The sequence below is a fragment of the Pseudophryne corroboree genome, chromosome 9 (assembly GCF_028390025.1).
Source record: "Pseudophryne corroboree isolate aPseCor3 chromosome 9, aPseCor3.hap2, whole genome shotgun sequence".
Lineage (NCBI taxonomy): Eukaryota > Metazoa > Chordata > Amphibia > Anura > Myobatrachidae > Pseudophryne > Pseudophryne corroboree.
The window spans coordinates 362,909,939-362,924,741 of record NC_086452.1 but is presented as its reverse complement, the minus strand read 5'-3'; the positions used below and the strand labels follow the sequence as shown (position 1 = coordinate 362,924,741).

Here is a 14,803-nt window from a genome sequence, read left to right as displayed (position 1 = left end):
GACCGTGACTACGCTGATACAATACCAACACAGTTGTAATGTTACTTTTAACACTGTCAGTAACATAACTTTAAGCATTATTGGAAAGCATTATGTGTAAGGTTATACTGTCCACATAGTTCAGGTTCTTTATTAACATTACAAACATGGAGTTATTATGCTCTCGGCATTCTCCTTTTGTAATTCATTTTTTTGCATGCAAGGAAATACTGCCTGCTTTTGTATGTAACAAACATATGCTGCACAGTTTTATTGTTACCCTGCAATTTAGATGAGTTTGAACACGCCTCTCCTAAATCTATATATCTCTGCACGTTTTACATGTGCCCCTCCTTCATACTTACCTACTTTTATGGTCTCCTCTCCAGGAGAAGCTGCAGGACAATTCGGAAGAGTCTTGTCACTAAGCCGTGCACCCGTCGAGGCTAAAAGCAGCGAGTTGCGGGAGGGACGGGATAAATTCTGCAAATTTGTGCCATTTAGCCCTGCCTCCTCTATACAGAGCCGCAAATCCCAGAAATCCTAGGTATAATTTCCTCATCCTGCCCATATCACTAGGAAGTGGGCAGGATGCTGAAGATTCAATGGATGTGGAGGACTACCCAAGAAAAAAATCTTAATTTTTTGTAAAGTTATTTTGTAAATGGGGCAAGGCCACACCTCCGTGATTAGACCACGCCCCCTTCATTATCTGGCCTTGGACAACTTCTCTACAGCCCTGGTTAGAGGGGTACAAATGTATTCTGCTAATCAGATGTGGCTGTAGATTCATCATGTGTGTGTTTTTGGCACCAGGAGTCGAACACTTGCTCACAAAAGGTGACTATATGCTTAAATATTAAAATATATAAAAATCTTTATTTTATTTTTTTACACCTAAAGATTGGAGGCTTTAATATTTCTTGTGTAAAATTCTTATCTCATTTGCATACACTGACATCTTAGATTTAGTAGACCTTAAGAAACGGTGTAATTATGAATGCTTAAAAAATATACCAATTCCTTTAAATGGTAAAAAGAAGAGCCAGTACCTCCCACGGTGACAGACAAATGAGTGTATGGACCGTGCAGTGTTACAGTCCGCATTCTATGTTCTCTCACACTGTGTAACATGCACGAACTGTATATCGCGAGCTATTAGGACCAAACGTTCTGCCAGCAGATTTTTAGCAGACTTACACAAAAATCAGGTCCTGAAGATTCATTTGAATTTAGGGAAAATACCTGTAAATTAAGTATTTCCCACATTAGTACATATAATGTCTGCCTGTAGCATCTGTAGAAAATAAATGAAATCACTAGATCTGCACTATAGAAATAAATGTTAATAAATTATCTCAGTGCTATATGTGGTTAGCATTTTCTGCAAACAATCAGTTTGCATCCAATGAAAATGCAGAAAACATGTTCCTACCTAGCAGCCCTGACTATACTGGAATACTTGGGGCGATAGGCAATGTTACACAAACGTTATAAAGATCTATGTTGTGCTTTGTAACAATTGATATGAATACTCTCACTGTAATTATTGTACTGCGGTGCCTTTTTGCTGTGCAACTAAATCCCAACTAAAGGGACAACTCAAACTAATGCTATAACCTCTTACATTCGGTGTTAAAAAACTAAACACTTGATAGCGTCTAAATGAACAACAATTACAAGTATACAAGAAAAGGCTTTGAAGAATCTATCAAAAATAAAGATGTTTGATATTACTCTTGAGGAACCAGTTTGCCAGTACATACCCGATTCCTGGTGACTGCAGAGAGCCTTGCCCAATCTAACAAGGCGGATTAAAGTTTACACTACTCTACATACAATATCACGCTTAGCCATAACATGGAACTTTACGTACACATTTGTGAATGTTACAAGATGACGTTTGCATTGGATCAATCTGTGTTATGAAATCAGTAGTTTAAAAAATAAAAAATAGATTTAACAGAATACTGAGATATTCAAAGCTTTGAGCAGTTATTTTACAAAGGTTATTTCACAGCTTTCTGGTCCTTACATACAAAATCCAGTGGAATGGTAGAGACAAAATAGTTGCAATGAAAGTAAATTGCAAGTGTGCACTGATCATGTATATATAACACAGCTTATAGGAAGTTGGCCTTATACATGTATGTTTCACCTATTACATGAAGGCCACACACACCAGTGTCTCTGAAGTTGTGTGATTGCAATTTGGAAAGAGGTAGGAAACAAGTTGTAAAAGAAAAATCTACATATCTGTCTCAAAATATACACACATTTATTATATATATATATTTTATATACACACAGCTATAGGACTCTTATGACCTTAAGGCTATTCCTGTAAGCCAGACAAATTCAATCTGATGAGACAGAATGAAATAACTCAAGTGCGGAATAACCATGAAATGTGACATTCTCTTCTTAGCATTTGTGACTTATCCCTTGTCCCATCTGTCCCAAAATCCTACATTCAAGTTGGAGCGTTAATCCAGAGCATAATACATCGACAAAAGATTTTTTTTGGAGAGAGTCCTTGGCAGTAGAACAGTAATACAAAAGTGCATTGCTGGAGTGAGGTTCTGTCTGACTCCATAGGGTCAGTTTTAAATCTTGTATGGGTCAATAAGATAGCCGCCATCAACCATCAATATCCCAGCTGAAGAGATGATGTTTAACTAACATATCCTGCACCCCTTCCTTCAGTGGTTTCTTCTCCTTTTCCTACAAGATATTAACATCATGAATGAAAGGAAAAATTATAAAAAATACAAACAAAACAACACACACCCTGGCTTATATAATAATAAAACAATCCATTCCACAACACAGAAAAAATAAAAAATAAATACCCCTCACAAAAAAAACTTCAGGTGCAATAAAGAAAAATGGCTGGCCTTTACTGTAAAAACAATATGTAGTCTGTAGTCAAGCTTACTGGCTAACCATTCTCTATAGACATAAAAATCGCAACAATAACAAGGGTCAATCCATATTAAATGGTCTAGAATTAAATTAATTGGTTGATTGACCATTTTTAAAACATTTAATTTTTTGTGTGACGACCCCTGCAAGTTAGTAGTCAGAAACCATCATTAGTTTACTTATCTTCGTATGAAGATGGCGGCCATTTTTGTAACATGGCTTAAGGCATTTTTCATTTTTGCGGACATTTGGGGTAAATGCAATAAAAAAAATCATAGAAAGCTGGGATAAAACAATTATTTTCAGCACATTTCAAGCTACATTTTTTGTCATATAACTACTGTATTTCCCTACCACATGACTGAAATTTAAGGCCAAAGTTAATTGTCAGATTTTAAAAAGTATATTTTTTGATTGTATTTCAGTGGGAATGAATACAATTTCAGAGTTGTAATTGTGTTTGTGAATAGTTATACACTCAAATATTTGCCAAACAATTTTTGAGTCATCCATCTTGTCTACTTTTTTTTTTTTTTTTTTTTTTAGACCACTTTGCTTGTTTTCACATTTTTCACCTAAACTGACCTTATATCTTTGGTGGAGAACCTGATAAAAATTTCAAATTCACAGCATACACAGTACTCTATGAGGGGTAACCGTAAAAAAAAATAGGAGTTTGATATTCCATTTTGTGTTTTATTTTTTATTTTTTTAAATGTAGCTTGAAATGTGCTGACAATAATGGTTTTCATTCCATCTTCCTATGACTTTTCTGAGAGTTTGCATTTACCCAAAATGTCCGCAACAGTGAAAAATGTCATATACAATGATACATAAATGGCCACCATCTTCATATGAAGGTAAAATAAGATTTTACTTACCGATAAATCTATTTCTCGTAGTCCGTAGTGGATGCTGGGGACTCCGTCAGGACCATGGGGAATAGCGGGCTCCGCAGGAGACAGGGCACATCTAAAAAAGCTTTTAGGTCACATGGTGCGTACTGGCTCCTCTCCCTATGACCCTCCTCCAAGCCTCAGTTAGGTACTGTGCCCGGACGAGCGTACACAATAAGGAAGGATCTTGAATCCCGGGTAAGACTCATACCAGCCACACCAATCACACCGTACAACCTGTGATTTGAACCCAGTTAACAGTATGATAACAACGAAGGAGCCTCTGAAAAGATGGCCCACAACAATAACAACCCGATTTTTGTAACAATAATTATGTACAAGTAATGCAGACAATCCGCACTTGGGATGGGCGCCCAGCATCCACTACGGACTACGAGAAATAGATTTATCGGTAAGTAAAATCTTATTTTCTCTAACGTCCTAGTGGATGCTGGGGACTCCGTCAGGACCATGGGGATTATACCAAAGCTCCCAAACGGGCGGGAGAGTGCGGATGACTCTGCAGCACCGAATGAGAAAACTCCAGGTCCTCTTTAGCCAGAGTATCAAATTTGTAAAATTTTACAAACGTGTTCTCCCCTGACCACGTAGCTGCTCGGCAAAGTTGTAATGCCGAGACCCCTCGGGCAGCCGCCCAAGATGAGCCCACCTTCCTTGTGGAGTGGGCCTTTACAGATTTAGGCTGTGGCACGCCTGCCACAGAATGTGCAAGTTGGATTGTGCTACAGATCCAACGTGCAATCGTCTGTTTAGACGCAGGAGCACCCATCTTGTTGGGTGCATACAATGTAAACAACGAGTCAGTTTTTCTGACTCCAGCTGTCCTTGAAATATATATTTTTAATGCTCTGACAACGTCCAGTAACTTGGAGTCCTCCAAGTCGCTAGTAGCCGCAGGCACCACAATAGGCTGGTTTAAGTGAAATGCCGAAACCACCTTAGGGAGAAATTGAGGACGTGTCCTCAATTCTGCCCTGTCCGAATGGAATATCAGATATGGGCTCTTGTATGACAAAGCTGCCAACTCTGAAACTCTCCTGGCAGAAGCCAGGGCCAACAGCATGGTTACCTTCCATGTAAGGTATTTTAATTCTACCGATTTTAACGGCTCAAACCAATGAGATTTGAGAAAATTTAGAACCACGTTCAAATCCCACGGTGCCACTGGAGGCACTATTGGGGGTTGTATATGTAGTACACCTTTGACAAAAGTTTGTACTTCAGGCACTGACGCCAATTCCTTCTGGAAGAAAATTGATAAGGCCGAAATTTGAACTTTAATGGACCCCAATTTTAGGCCCATAGACAATCCTGCTTGCAGGAAATGTAAGAATCGACCCAATTGAAATTCTTCCGTTGGAGCCTTCTTGGCCTCACACCACGCAACATATTTTTGCCAAATGCGGTGATAATGTTGTACAGTCACTTCCTTTCTAGCCTTAATCAAGGTAGGAATAACTTCCTCTGGAATGCCCTTTTCTTTTAGAATCCGGCGTTCAACCGCCATGCCGTCAAACGCAGACGCGGTAAGTCTTGGAACATACAAGGTCCCTGCTGAAGCAGATCCCTTCTTAGAGGTAGAGGCCACGGATCCTCCGTGAGCATCTCTTGAAGTTCCGGATACCAAGTTCTTCTTGGCCAGTCCGGAGCCACCAGTATCGTTCTTACTCCTCTTTTCCGTATAATTCTCAGTACCTTTGGTATGAGAGGCAGAGGAGGGAACACATACACTGACTGGTACACCCACGGTGTTACCAGAGCGTCCACAGCTATTGCCTGAGGGTCTCTTGACCTGGCGCAATACCTGTCCAATTTTTTGTTGAGGCGAGACGCCATCATGTCCACCTTTGGTTTTTCCCAACGGTTCACAATCATGTGGAAAACTTCTGGATGAAGTCCCCACTCTCCCGGGTGAAGGTCGTGTCTGCTGAGGAAATCTGCTTCCCAGTTGTCCACTCCCGGGATGAACACTGCTGACAGTGCTATGACATGATTCTCCGCCCAGCGCAGAATCCTTGCAGCTTCTGCCATTGCACTCCTGCTTCTTGTGCCGCCTTGTCGGTTTACGTGGGCGACTGCCGTGATGTTGTCGGACTGGATCAACACCGGCTGACCCTGAAGCAGCGGTTTTGCCAGACTTAGAGCATTGTAGATCGCTCTTAGCTCCAGTATATTTATGTGAAGAGACGTCTCCAGGTTTGACCACATGCCCTGGAAGTTTCTTCCCTTTGTGACTGCTCCCCAACCTCGTAGGCTGGCATCCGTAGTCACCAGGACCCAGTCCTGTATGCCGAATCTGCGGCCCACTAACAGATGGGCAGTCTGCAACCACCACAGGAGAGACAACCTTGTTCTCGGTGACAGTGTTATCCGCTGATGCATGTGCAGATGCGATCCGGACCATTTGTCCAGCAGATCCCACTGAAATGTCCGTGCATGGAATCTGCCGAATGGAATCGCTTCGTACGAAGCCACCATCTTTCCCAGGACTCTTGTGCATTGTACTGACACAGTTCCTGGTTTTAGGAGGTTCCTGACAAGTTCGGATAACTCCCTTGCTTTCTCTTCCGGGAGAAATACCTTTTTCTGAACCGTGTCCAGAATCATACCCAGGAACAGCAGATGCGTTGTCGGGGTCAATTGAGATTTTGGAAGATTTAGAATCCACCCGTGTTGCTGAAGCACTACTTGTGTTAGCGCCACACCGACTTCCAGCTGTTCTCTGGACTTTGCCCTTATCAGGAGATCGTCCAAGTAAGGGATAATTAATACGCCTTTTCTTCGTAGAAGAACCATCATTTCGGTCATTACCTTGGTAAAGACCCGAGGGGCCGTGGACAAACCAAACGGCAGCGTTTGAAACTGATAATGACAGTCTTGTATCACGAACCTGAGATACCCTTGGTGTGAGGGGTAAATCGGGACATGTAGATAAGCATCTTTTATGTCCAAGGACACCATGAAGTCTCCTTCTTCCAGATTCGCTATCACTGCCCTGAGTGACTCCATCTTGAACTTGAATTTCTGTATGTACAGGTTCAAGGATTTCAGATTTAGAATAGGCCTTACCGAACCGTCCGGTTTCGGTACCACAAATAGAGTGGAATAATACCCCTTTCCCTGTTGTAGGAGGGGTACCTTGACTATCACCTGCTGAGAATACAGCTTGTGAATGGCTTCCAAAACCGACGTCCTTTCTGAGGGAGACGTTGGTAAAGCAGACTTTAGGAACCGGCGAGGGGGAAACCTTTCGAACTCCAGCATGTAACCCTGAGATATTATCTGCAGGACCCACGGGTCCACTTGTGAGTGAGCCCATTGATTGCTGAAAATCTTGAGTCGACCCCCCACCGTTCCTGAGTCCGCTTGTAAAGCCCCAGCGTCATGCTGATGGCTTTGTAGAAGCCGGGGCGGGCTTCTGTTCCTGGGCAGGGGCTGCGTGCTGCCCTTTCTTACCCTTTCCTCTGCCTCTCGGCAGATAAGACTGTCCTTTTGGTCGCTTTTTATAGGAGCGAAAGGACTGCGGCTGAAAATACGGTGTCTTTTTCTGTTGTGAAGGGGTCTGAGGTAAAAAGGTGGATTTGCCGGCAGTTGCCGTGGTCACCAGGTCCGAAAGACCGACCCCAAACAATTCCTCTCCTTTATATGGCAATACTTTCATATGCCTCTTGGAATCCGCATCACCTGACCACTGTCGCGTCCATAAACTTCTTCTGGCAGATATGGACATCGCGCTTACTCTTGATGCTAAAGTACAAACATCCCTCTGAGCATCTCGCATATAAAGAAAAGCATCCTTTAATTGCTCTAGAGTCAATAAAATACTGTCCCTATCCAGGGTCTCAATATTTTCAGTCAGAGAATCCAACCACACTACCCCAGCACTGCACATCCAGGCTGAGGCTATTGCCGGTCGCAGTATAACACCAGTATGTGTGTATATACTCTTCAGTGTAGTTTCCAGCCTCCTATCTGCTGGATCCTTGAGGGCGGCCGTATCAGGAGACGGCAACGCCACTTGCTTTGATAAACGTGTGAGCGCCTTATCCACCTTAGGGGGTGTTTCCCAGCGCGCCCTAACCTCTGGTGGGAAAGGGTATAATGCCAATAACTTCTTTGAAATTAGCAATTTTCTATCGGGGGTAACCCACGCTTCATCACACACATCATTCAATTCCTCTGATTCTGGGAAAAATACAGGTAGTTTTTTCACCCCCCACATAATACCCCTTTTTGAGGTACCAGCAGTATCAGAGATCTGCAACGCCTCCTTCATTGCCGTGATCATATAACGTGTGGCCCTATTGGAAAATACGTTTGTTTCTTCACCGTCGACACTAGATTCATCTGTGTCGGTACCCGTGTCGACTGACTGAGGTAAAGGACGTTTTACAGCCCCTGACGGTGTCTGAGACGCCTGAACCGGTACTAACTGGTTTGCCGGGCGTCTTATTTCGTCAACTGACTTTTGTAGTGTGCTGACATTATCACGTAATTCCATAACTAAAGCCATCCATTCCGGTGTCGACTCCCTAGGGGGTGACATTACCATCATCGGCAATTGCTCTGCCTCCACACCAACATCGTCCTCATACATGTCGACACACACGTACCGACACACAGCAGCCACACAGGGAATGCTCTAATCGAAGACAGGACCCCTTAGCCCTTTGGGGAGACAGAGGGAGAGTTTGCCAGCACACACCAAAAGCGCTATAAATGTATATAAACAACCCTAGAAGGTGTTGTTTACTATATATGCGCTCTTAATATATAAATATCGCCAATTTATGCCCCCCTTCTCTTTGTTACCCTGTTTCTGTAGTGCAGTGCAGGGGAGAGTCCTGGGAGCCTTCCTCACCAGCGGAGCTGAGCAGGAAAATGGCGCTGAGTGCTGAGGAGAATAAGCTCCGCCCCTTTTTCGGCGGGATTTTTCTCCCGGTTTTTAAGAAACTGGCCTGGGTCAAAATACATACATATAGCCTTAATGGGTATATGTGATGTATTTATTTTGCCACTAAAGGTAATTATATTGCTGCCCAGGGCGCCCCCAGCAGCGCCCTGCACCCTCCGTGACTGAGTCAGTGAGCCGTGTGACAACAATGGCGCACAGCTGCAGTGCTGTGCGCTACCTTCATGAAGACTGTGGAGTCTTCTGCCGCCTGTTTTCCGGACCTCCGTTCTGCCGTCTCTTCAGCGTCTGTAAGGGGGATCGGCGGCGCGGCTCCGGGACGAACCCCAGGCTGACCTGTGTTCCGACTCCCTCTGGAGCTAAGTGTCCAGTAGCCTAAGACTCCAATCCATCCTGCACGCAGGTGAGTTGGAAATCTCTCCCCTAAGTCCCTCGATGCAGTGATCCTGTTGCCAGCAGGAATCACTGAGATTGAAACCTAAAAAAAAACTTTTCTAAACAGCTCTTTAAGAGAGCCACCTAGATTGCACCCTCTCGGACGGGCACAAAAACCTAACTGAGGCTTGGAGGAGGGTCATAGGGGGAGGAGCCAGTACGCACCATGTGACCTAAAAGCTTTTTTAGATGTGCCCTGTCTCCTGCGGAGCCCGCTATTCCCCATGGTCCTGAAGGAGTCCCCAGCATCCACTAGGACGTTAGAGAAATAAAAATAAAGTAATGGTATTTTCGGACTACTAACTTAAAGGGGTCATCACACACAAAAACTTTTTTTTTTTTTTTTTAAATGGTCAAGAAACCAGGGCTGAACCACTCCACATGGATTGACAGACAAAGCCAAATACAATTTTACCTCTAACTTCCAGTAACAACGTTCTTTTATTCCATTCAACCCTACTCTCAGTGGAGTACCAGAGTATAATGGCAGTATAATACATTGGGAAGGTGGACGAGTTTTTGTTTTTCAAACCTTATTCTTGTATGACAAAATATCTTTATGAAGTTTCAGTTCTGTTCTGACTTACCTCTCTTTTCACAGGTAATTCCCAGTCTGGCGACAAACTGAAGGCAAATTTGGAAAGAACCCTGGGGAAATGAGAATACAGATTCACTTTTGTTCACATTATTTGGAATATAAAGAAGACATTCAGTTGTGTGCCTAACGTTTAGCTACAATTACATTTCCAAGCATGCTACTGTTATCCATGTAGAGGACTGGCTATAGTAAGCAAGTTATAGTTAATAGCATTAGCATGGAGTATATTATATCAATACAGTAAAGGCCCGTATTCACGGCCTGATATGGGGAGAGATGTGTGCTGAGCGAACCGCTAATTTCACCCAGCGGGTGAAATGAGCTACCTGCTAGATTGGCAGGCCAATCTAGCACCAGCGATAGCGATGCGCGGGGCTGCGCATCGCTATCGCTGTAGGTGGTACACACGGAGTGATCATGCTTAAACTCTAAGCAATCTAGTTAGATTGCTTAGATTATCGCTCCGTGAGTACCCCCCTTAAGACGGTGAGTGATACTTGTGGCATGAAAACGTGATACAGTAACGCTCCTCAGGTTAGCTGTGTGATGCAGTGTCACTTTTAAGGTTTTCTTTTAATTGCATTTGGATATAAAAGAAAGCAGAGCATAGTGTTACTGCAAGGAATAAAAATAAGATTTTACTTACCGGTAAATCTATTTCTCGTAGTCCGTAGTGGATGCTGGGGACTCTGTAAGGACCATGGGGATAGACGGGCTCCGCAGGAGACATGGGCACTTTAAGAAAGAATTTAGGTTCTGGTGTGCACTGGCTCCTCCCTCTATGCCCCTCCCCCAGACCTCAGTTAGAGAAACTGTGCCCAGAAGAGCTGACAGTACAAGGAAAGGATTTTGGTAATCCAGGGCAAGATTCATACCAGCCACACCGTATAACATGTGATAACAACCAGTTAACAGTATGACAAATAACAGAGCATCAGGTCAAACCCTGATGCAACCATAACTTAACCTTTATTGAAGCAATAACTATATACAAGTATTGCAGAAGAAGTCCGCACTTTGGACGGGCGCCCAGCATCCACTACGGACTACGAGAAATAGATTTACCGGTAAGTAAAATCTTATTTTCTCTAACGTCCTAGTGGATGCTGGGGACTCCGTAAGGACCATGGGGATTATACCATAGCTCCCAAACGGGCGGGAGAGTGCGGATGACTCTGCAGCACCGATTGAGCAAACACAAGGTCCACCTCAGCCAGGGTATCAAACTTGTAGAACTTTGCAAAAGTGTTTGAACCTGACCAAGTAGCCGCTCGGCAAAGCTGTAATGCCGAGACCCCTCGGGCAGCCGCCCAAGAAGAGCCCGCCTTCCTAGTGGAATGGGCCTTAACTGATTTTGGCAGCGGCAATCCAGCCACAGAATGAGCCTGCTGAATCGTGTTACAGATCCAGCGAGCAATAGTTTGCTTTGAAGCAGGAGCACCAAGCTTGTTGGAAGCATACAGGATAAACAGACTCTGTTTTCCTGACCCTAGCCGTTCTGGCTACATAAACCTTCAAAGCCCTGACCACATCAAGTAACTCGGAATCCTCCAAGTCAGTAGTAGCCACAGGCACCACAATAGGTTGGTTTATATGAAAGGATGAATCCACTTTCGGCAGAAATTGTGGACGGGTCCGCAATTCTGCTCTATCCGCATGGAAAACCAGATAGGGGCTTTTATGTGACAAAGCCGCCAACTCTGACACACGCCTAGCCGAAGCCAAGGCTAATAGCATGACCACCTTCCACGTGAGATATTTCAACTCCACCGTTTTGAGTGGTTCAAACCAGTGGGGTTTCAGGAAACTCAACACCACGTTAAGATCCCAAGGTGCCACTGGAGGCACAAAAGGGGGCTGAATATGCAGCACTCCCTTTACAAACGTCTGAACATCAGGTAGAGAAGCCAACTCCTTTTGAAAGAAAATGGATAGGGCCGAAATCTGGACTTAATGGAACCCAATTTTAGGCCCAAATTCACTCCGGACTGTAGGAAGTGAAGGAAACGGCCCAGCTGGAAATCCTCCGTAGGAGCATTCCTGGCCACACACCAAGCAACATATTTTCGCCATATACGGTGATAATGTTGAGCTGTCACGTCCTTCCTAGCCTTTATCAGCGTAGGAATGACCTCATCCGGAATGCCTTTCTCTGCTAGGATCCGGCGTTCAACCGCCATGCCGTCAAACGCAGACGCGGTAAGTCTTGGAACAGACAGGGCCCCTGTTGCAACAAGTCCTGTCTTAGAGGAAGAGGCCACGGGTCCTCTGTGAGCATTTCTTGCAGATCTGGATACCAAGTCCTTCGTGGCCAATCTGGAACAATGAGTATTGTTCTCACTCCTCTTTTTCTTATCCTCAGCACCTTGGGTATGAGAGGAAGAGGAGGAAATACATAGACCGACTGGAACACCCACGGTGTCACCAGGGCGTCTACAGCTATCGCCTGAGGGTCTCTTGACCTGGCGCAATACCTCTGTAGCTTTTTGTTGAGGCGGGATGCCATCATGTCCACCTGTGGCAGTTCCCACCGACTTGTAATCTGTGCGAAGACTTCCTGATGAAGTCCCCACTCTCCCGGGTGGAGGTCGTGTCTGCTGAGGAAGTCTGCTTCCCAGTTGTCCACTCCCGGGATGAACACTGCTGACAGTGCGCTTACGTGATTCTCCGCCCAGCGAAGAATTCTGGTGGCTTCCGCCATCGCCACTCTGCTCCTTGTGCCGCCTTGGCGGTTTACATGAGCCACTGCGGTGATGTTGTCTGACTGAATCAGAACTGGTTGGTCGCGAAGCAGGGTCTCCGCTTGACGTAGGGCGTTGTATATGGCCCTTAGTTCCAGGATGTTGATGTGAAGGCAAGTCTCTTGACTTGACCACAGACCTTGGAAATTTCTTCCCTGTGTGACTGTACCCCAACCTCGGAGGCTTGCGTCCGTGGTCATCAGGACCCAGTCCTGAATGCCGAATCTGCGGCCCTCAAGAAGGTGAGCGCTCTGCAGCCACCACAGGAGTGACACCCTGGCCCTGGGGGATAGGGTGATTAACCGATGCATCTGAAGATGTGATCCGGACCACTTGTCCAGTAAGTCCCATTGAAAAGTCCTCGCATGGAACCTGCCGAAGGGAATGGCCTCGTATGATGCCACCATCTTTCCCAGGACACGAGTGCAGTGATGCACTGACACCTGTTTTGGTTTTAATAGGTTCCTGACCAGTGTCATGAGTTCCTGAGCTTTCTCTATCGGGAGATAAACCCTTTTCTGGTCTGTGTCTAGAATCATGCCCAGGAAAGGCAGACGAGTCGTAGGAACCAACTGCGACTTTGGAATATTTAGAATCCAGCCGTGTTGCCGTTACACTTCCAGAGAAAGTGCTACGCTGATCAGCAACTGCTCTCTTGATCTCGCTTTTATGAGGAGATCGTCCAAGTATGGGATAATTGTGACTCCTTGCTTCCGCAGGAGTACCATCATTTCCGCCATTACCTTGGTAAATATTCTCGGTGCCGTGGAGAGACCAAACGGCAACGTCTGAAATTGGTAATGACAATCCTGTACCACAAATCTGAGGTACGCCTGATGAGGTAGATAAATGGGGACATGAAGGTATGCATCCTTTTATGTCCAGAGACATCATAAAATCCCCCCCTTCCAGGCTTGCGATGACCGCTCTCAGCGATTCCATCTTGAACTTGAACCTTTTCAGGTATATGTTCAGGGATTTTAAATTCAATATGGGTCTGACCGAACCGTCTGATTTCGGGACTACAAACATGGTCGAATAATAACCCCTTCCTTGTTGAAGGAGGGGAACCTTGACCACCACCTGTTGAAGATACAATTTGTGAATTGCAGTTAACACTATTTCCCTCTCGTAGTGGGAAGCTGGCAGGGCCGATTTGAGGTATCGGTGAGGGGGCATCTCCTCGAATTCCAGCTTGTATCCCTGAGACACAATATCTATTGCCCAGGGATCCAACTGGGAGTGAACCCACTTGTGGCTGAAATTTCGAAGACGTGCCCCCACCAGGCCTAGCTCCGCCTGTGGAGCCCCAGCGTCTTGCGGTGGATTTTGTAGAGGCCGGGGAGGACTTCTGTTCCTGGGAACTAGCGGTGTTGTGCAGCTTCTTTCCTCTGCCCCTGCCTCTGGCAAGAAAGGACGCACCTCGGACTTTCTTGTTTTTCTGTGATCGAAAGGACTGCATTTGATAATACGGTGCTCTCTTAGGCTGTGAGGAAACATATGGCAAAAAATTTGACTTTCCAGCAGTACCTTGTAAGGTAAAACCTCCATATGCCTTTTTGAGTCGGCATCACCTGTCCATTGCCAAGTCCACAGGACCCTTCTGGCAGAAATTGACATAGCATTTATTCTAGAACCCAGTAGACTAATGTCTCTTTGAGCATCTCTCATATATAGGACAGCGTCTTTAATATGCCCCAAGGTCAACAATATAGTATCCTTGTCTAAGGTATCAATTTCCTCAGACACGGTATCCGTCCATGCTGCTACAGCACTACACACCCAGGCCGACGCGATCGCCGGCCTCAGTAAGGTACCTGAATGTGTATAAATGGACTTCAGGGTAACCTCCTGTTTGCGATCCGCAGCATCTTTGAGGGTAGCCGTATCCTGTGACGGCAGGGCTACCTTCTTGGATAAGCGTGTTAAAGCTTTGTCCACCTTAGGGGAGGATTCCCAGCGTAACCTGTCCGTTGGCGGGAAAGGATACGCCATAAGAATCCTTTTGGAAATCTGCAGTTTTTTATCTGGAGATTCCCAAGCCTTTTCACATAACTCATTTAGCTCGTGTGAGGGGGAAAAGGTTAACTCCGGCTTCTTTTCCCCATACATATGTACCCTCTTGTCAGGGACTGGGATTTCCTCTGTGATGTGCAACACATCCTTAATTGCTATAATCATATAACGGATGGATTTAGCCAATTTTGGCTGTAACTTTGCATCATCGTAATCGACACTGGACTCAGAATCCATGTCGGTATCTGTGTCAACAATTTGGGATAGTGGGCGCTTATGA

At 45.0% G+C, this 14,803-nt stretch overlaps 1 protein-coding gene across 1 annotated transcript in view; it reads right to left on the bottom strand.

Annotated features, from left to right (window-relative positions):
- Positions 1 to 2,234: 2,234 nt before the first annotated feature.
- SGSM3 (small G protein signaling modulator 3) overlaps positions 2,235 to 14,803 on the bottom strand; it is a 154,701-nt gene continuing 142,132 nt past the window's right edge. The window contains exons 21-22 of the mRNA XM_063940730.1: positions 9,756 to 9,816; positions 2,235 to 2,703 (exon numbers count right to left, since the gene is read on the bottom strand). Of these exons, the coding sequence (XP_063796800.1) occupies positions 2,620 to 2,703; positions 9,756 to 9,816 (145 nt within the window). The 3' untranslated portion in view covers positions 2,235 to 2,619. The remainder of the gene's footprint in view (positions 2,704 to 9,755; positions 9,817 to 14,803) is intronic.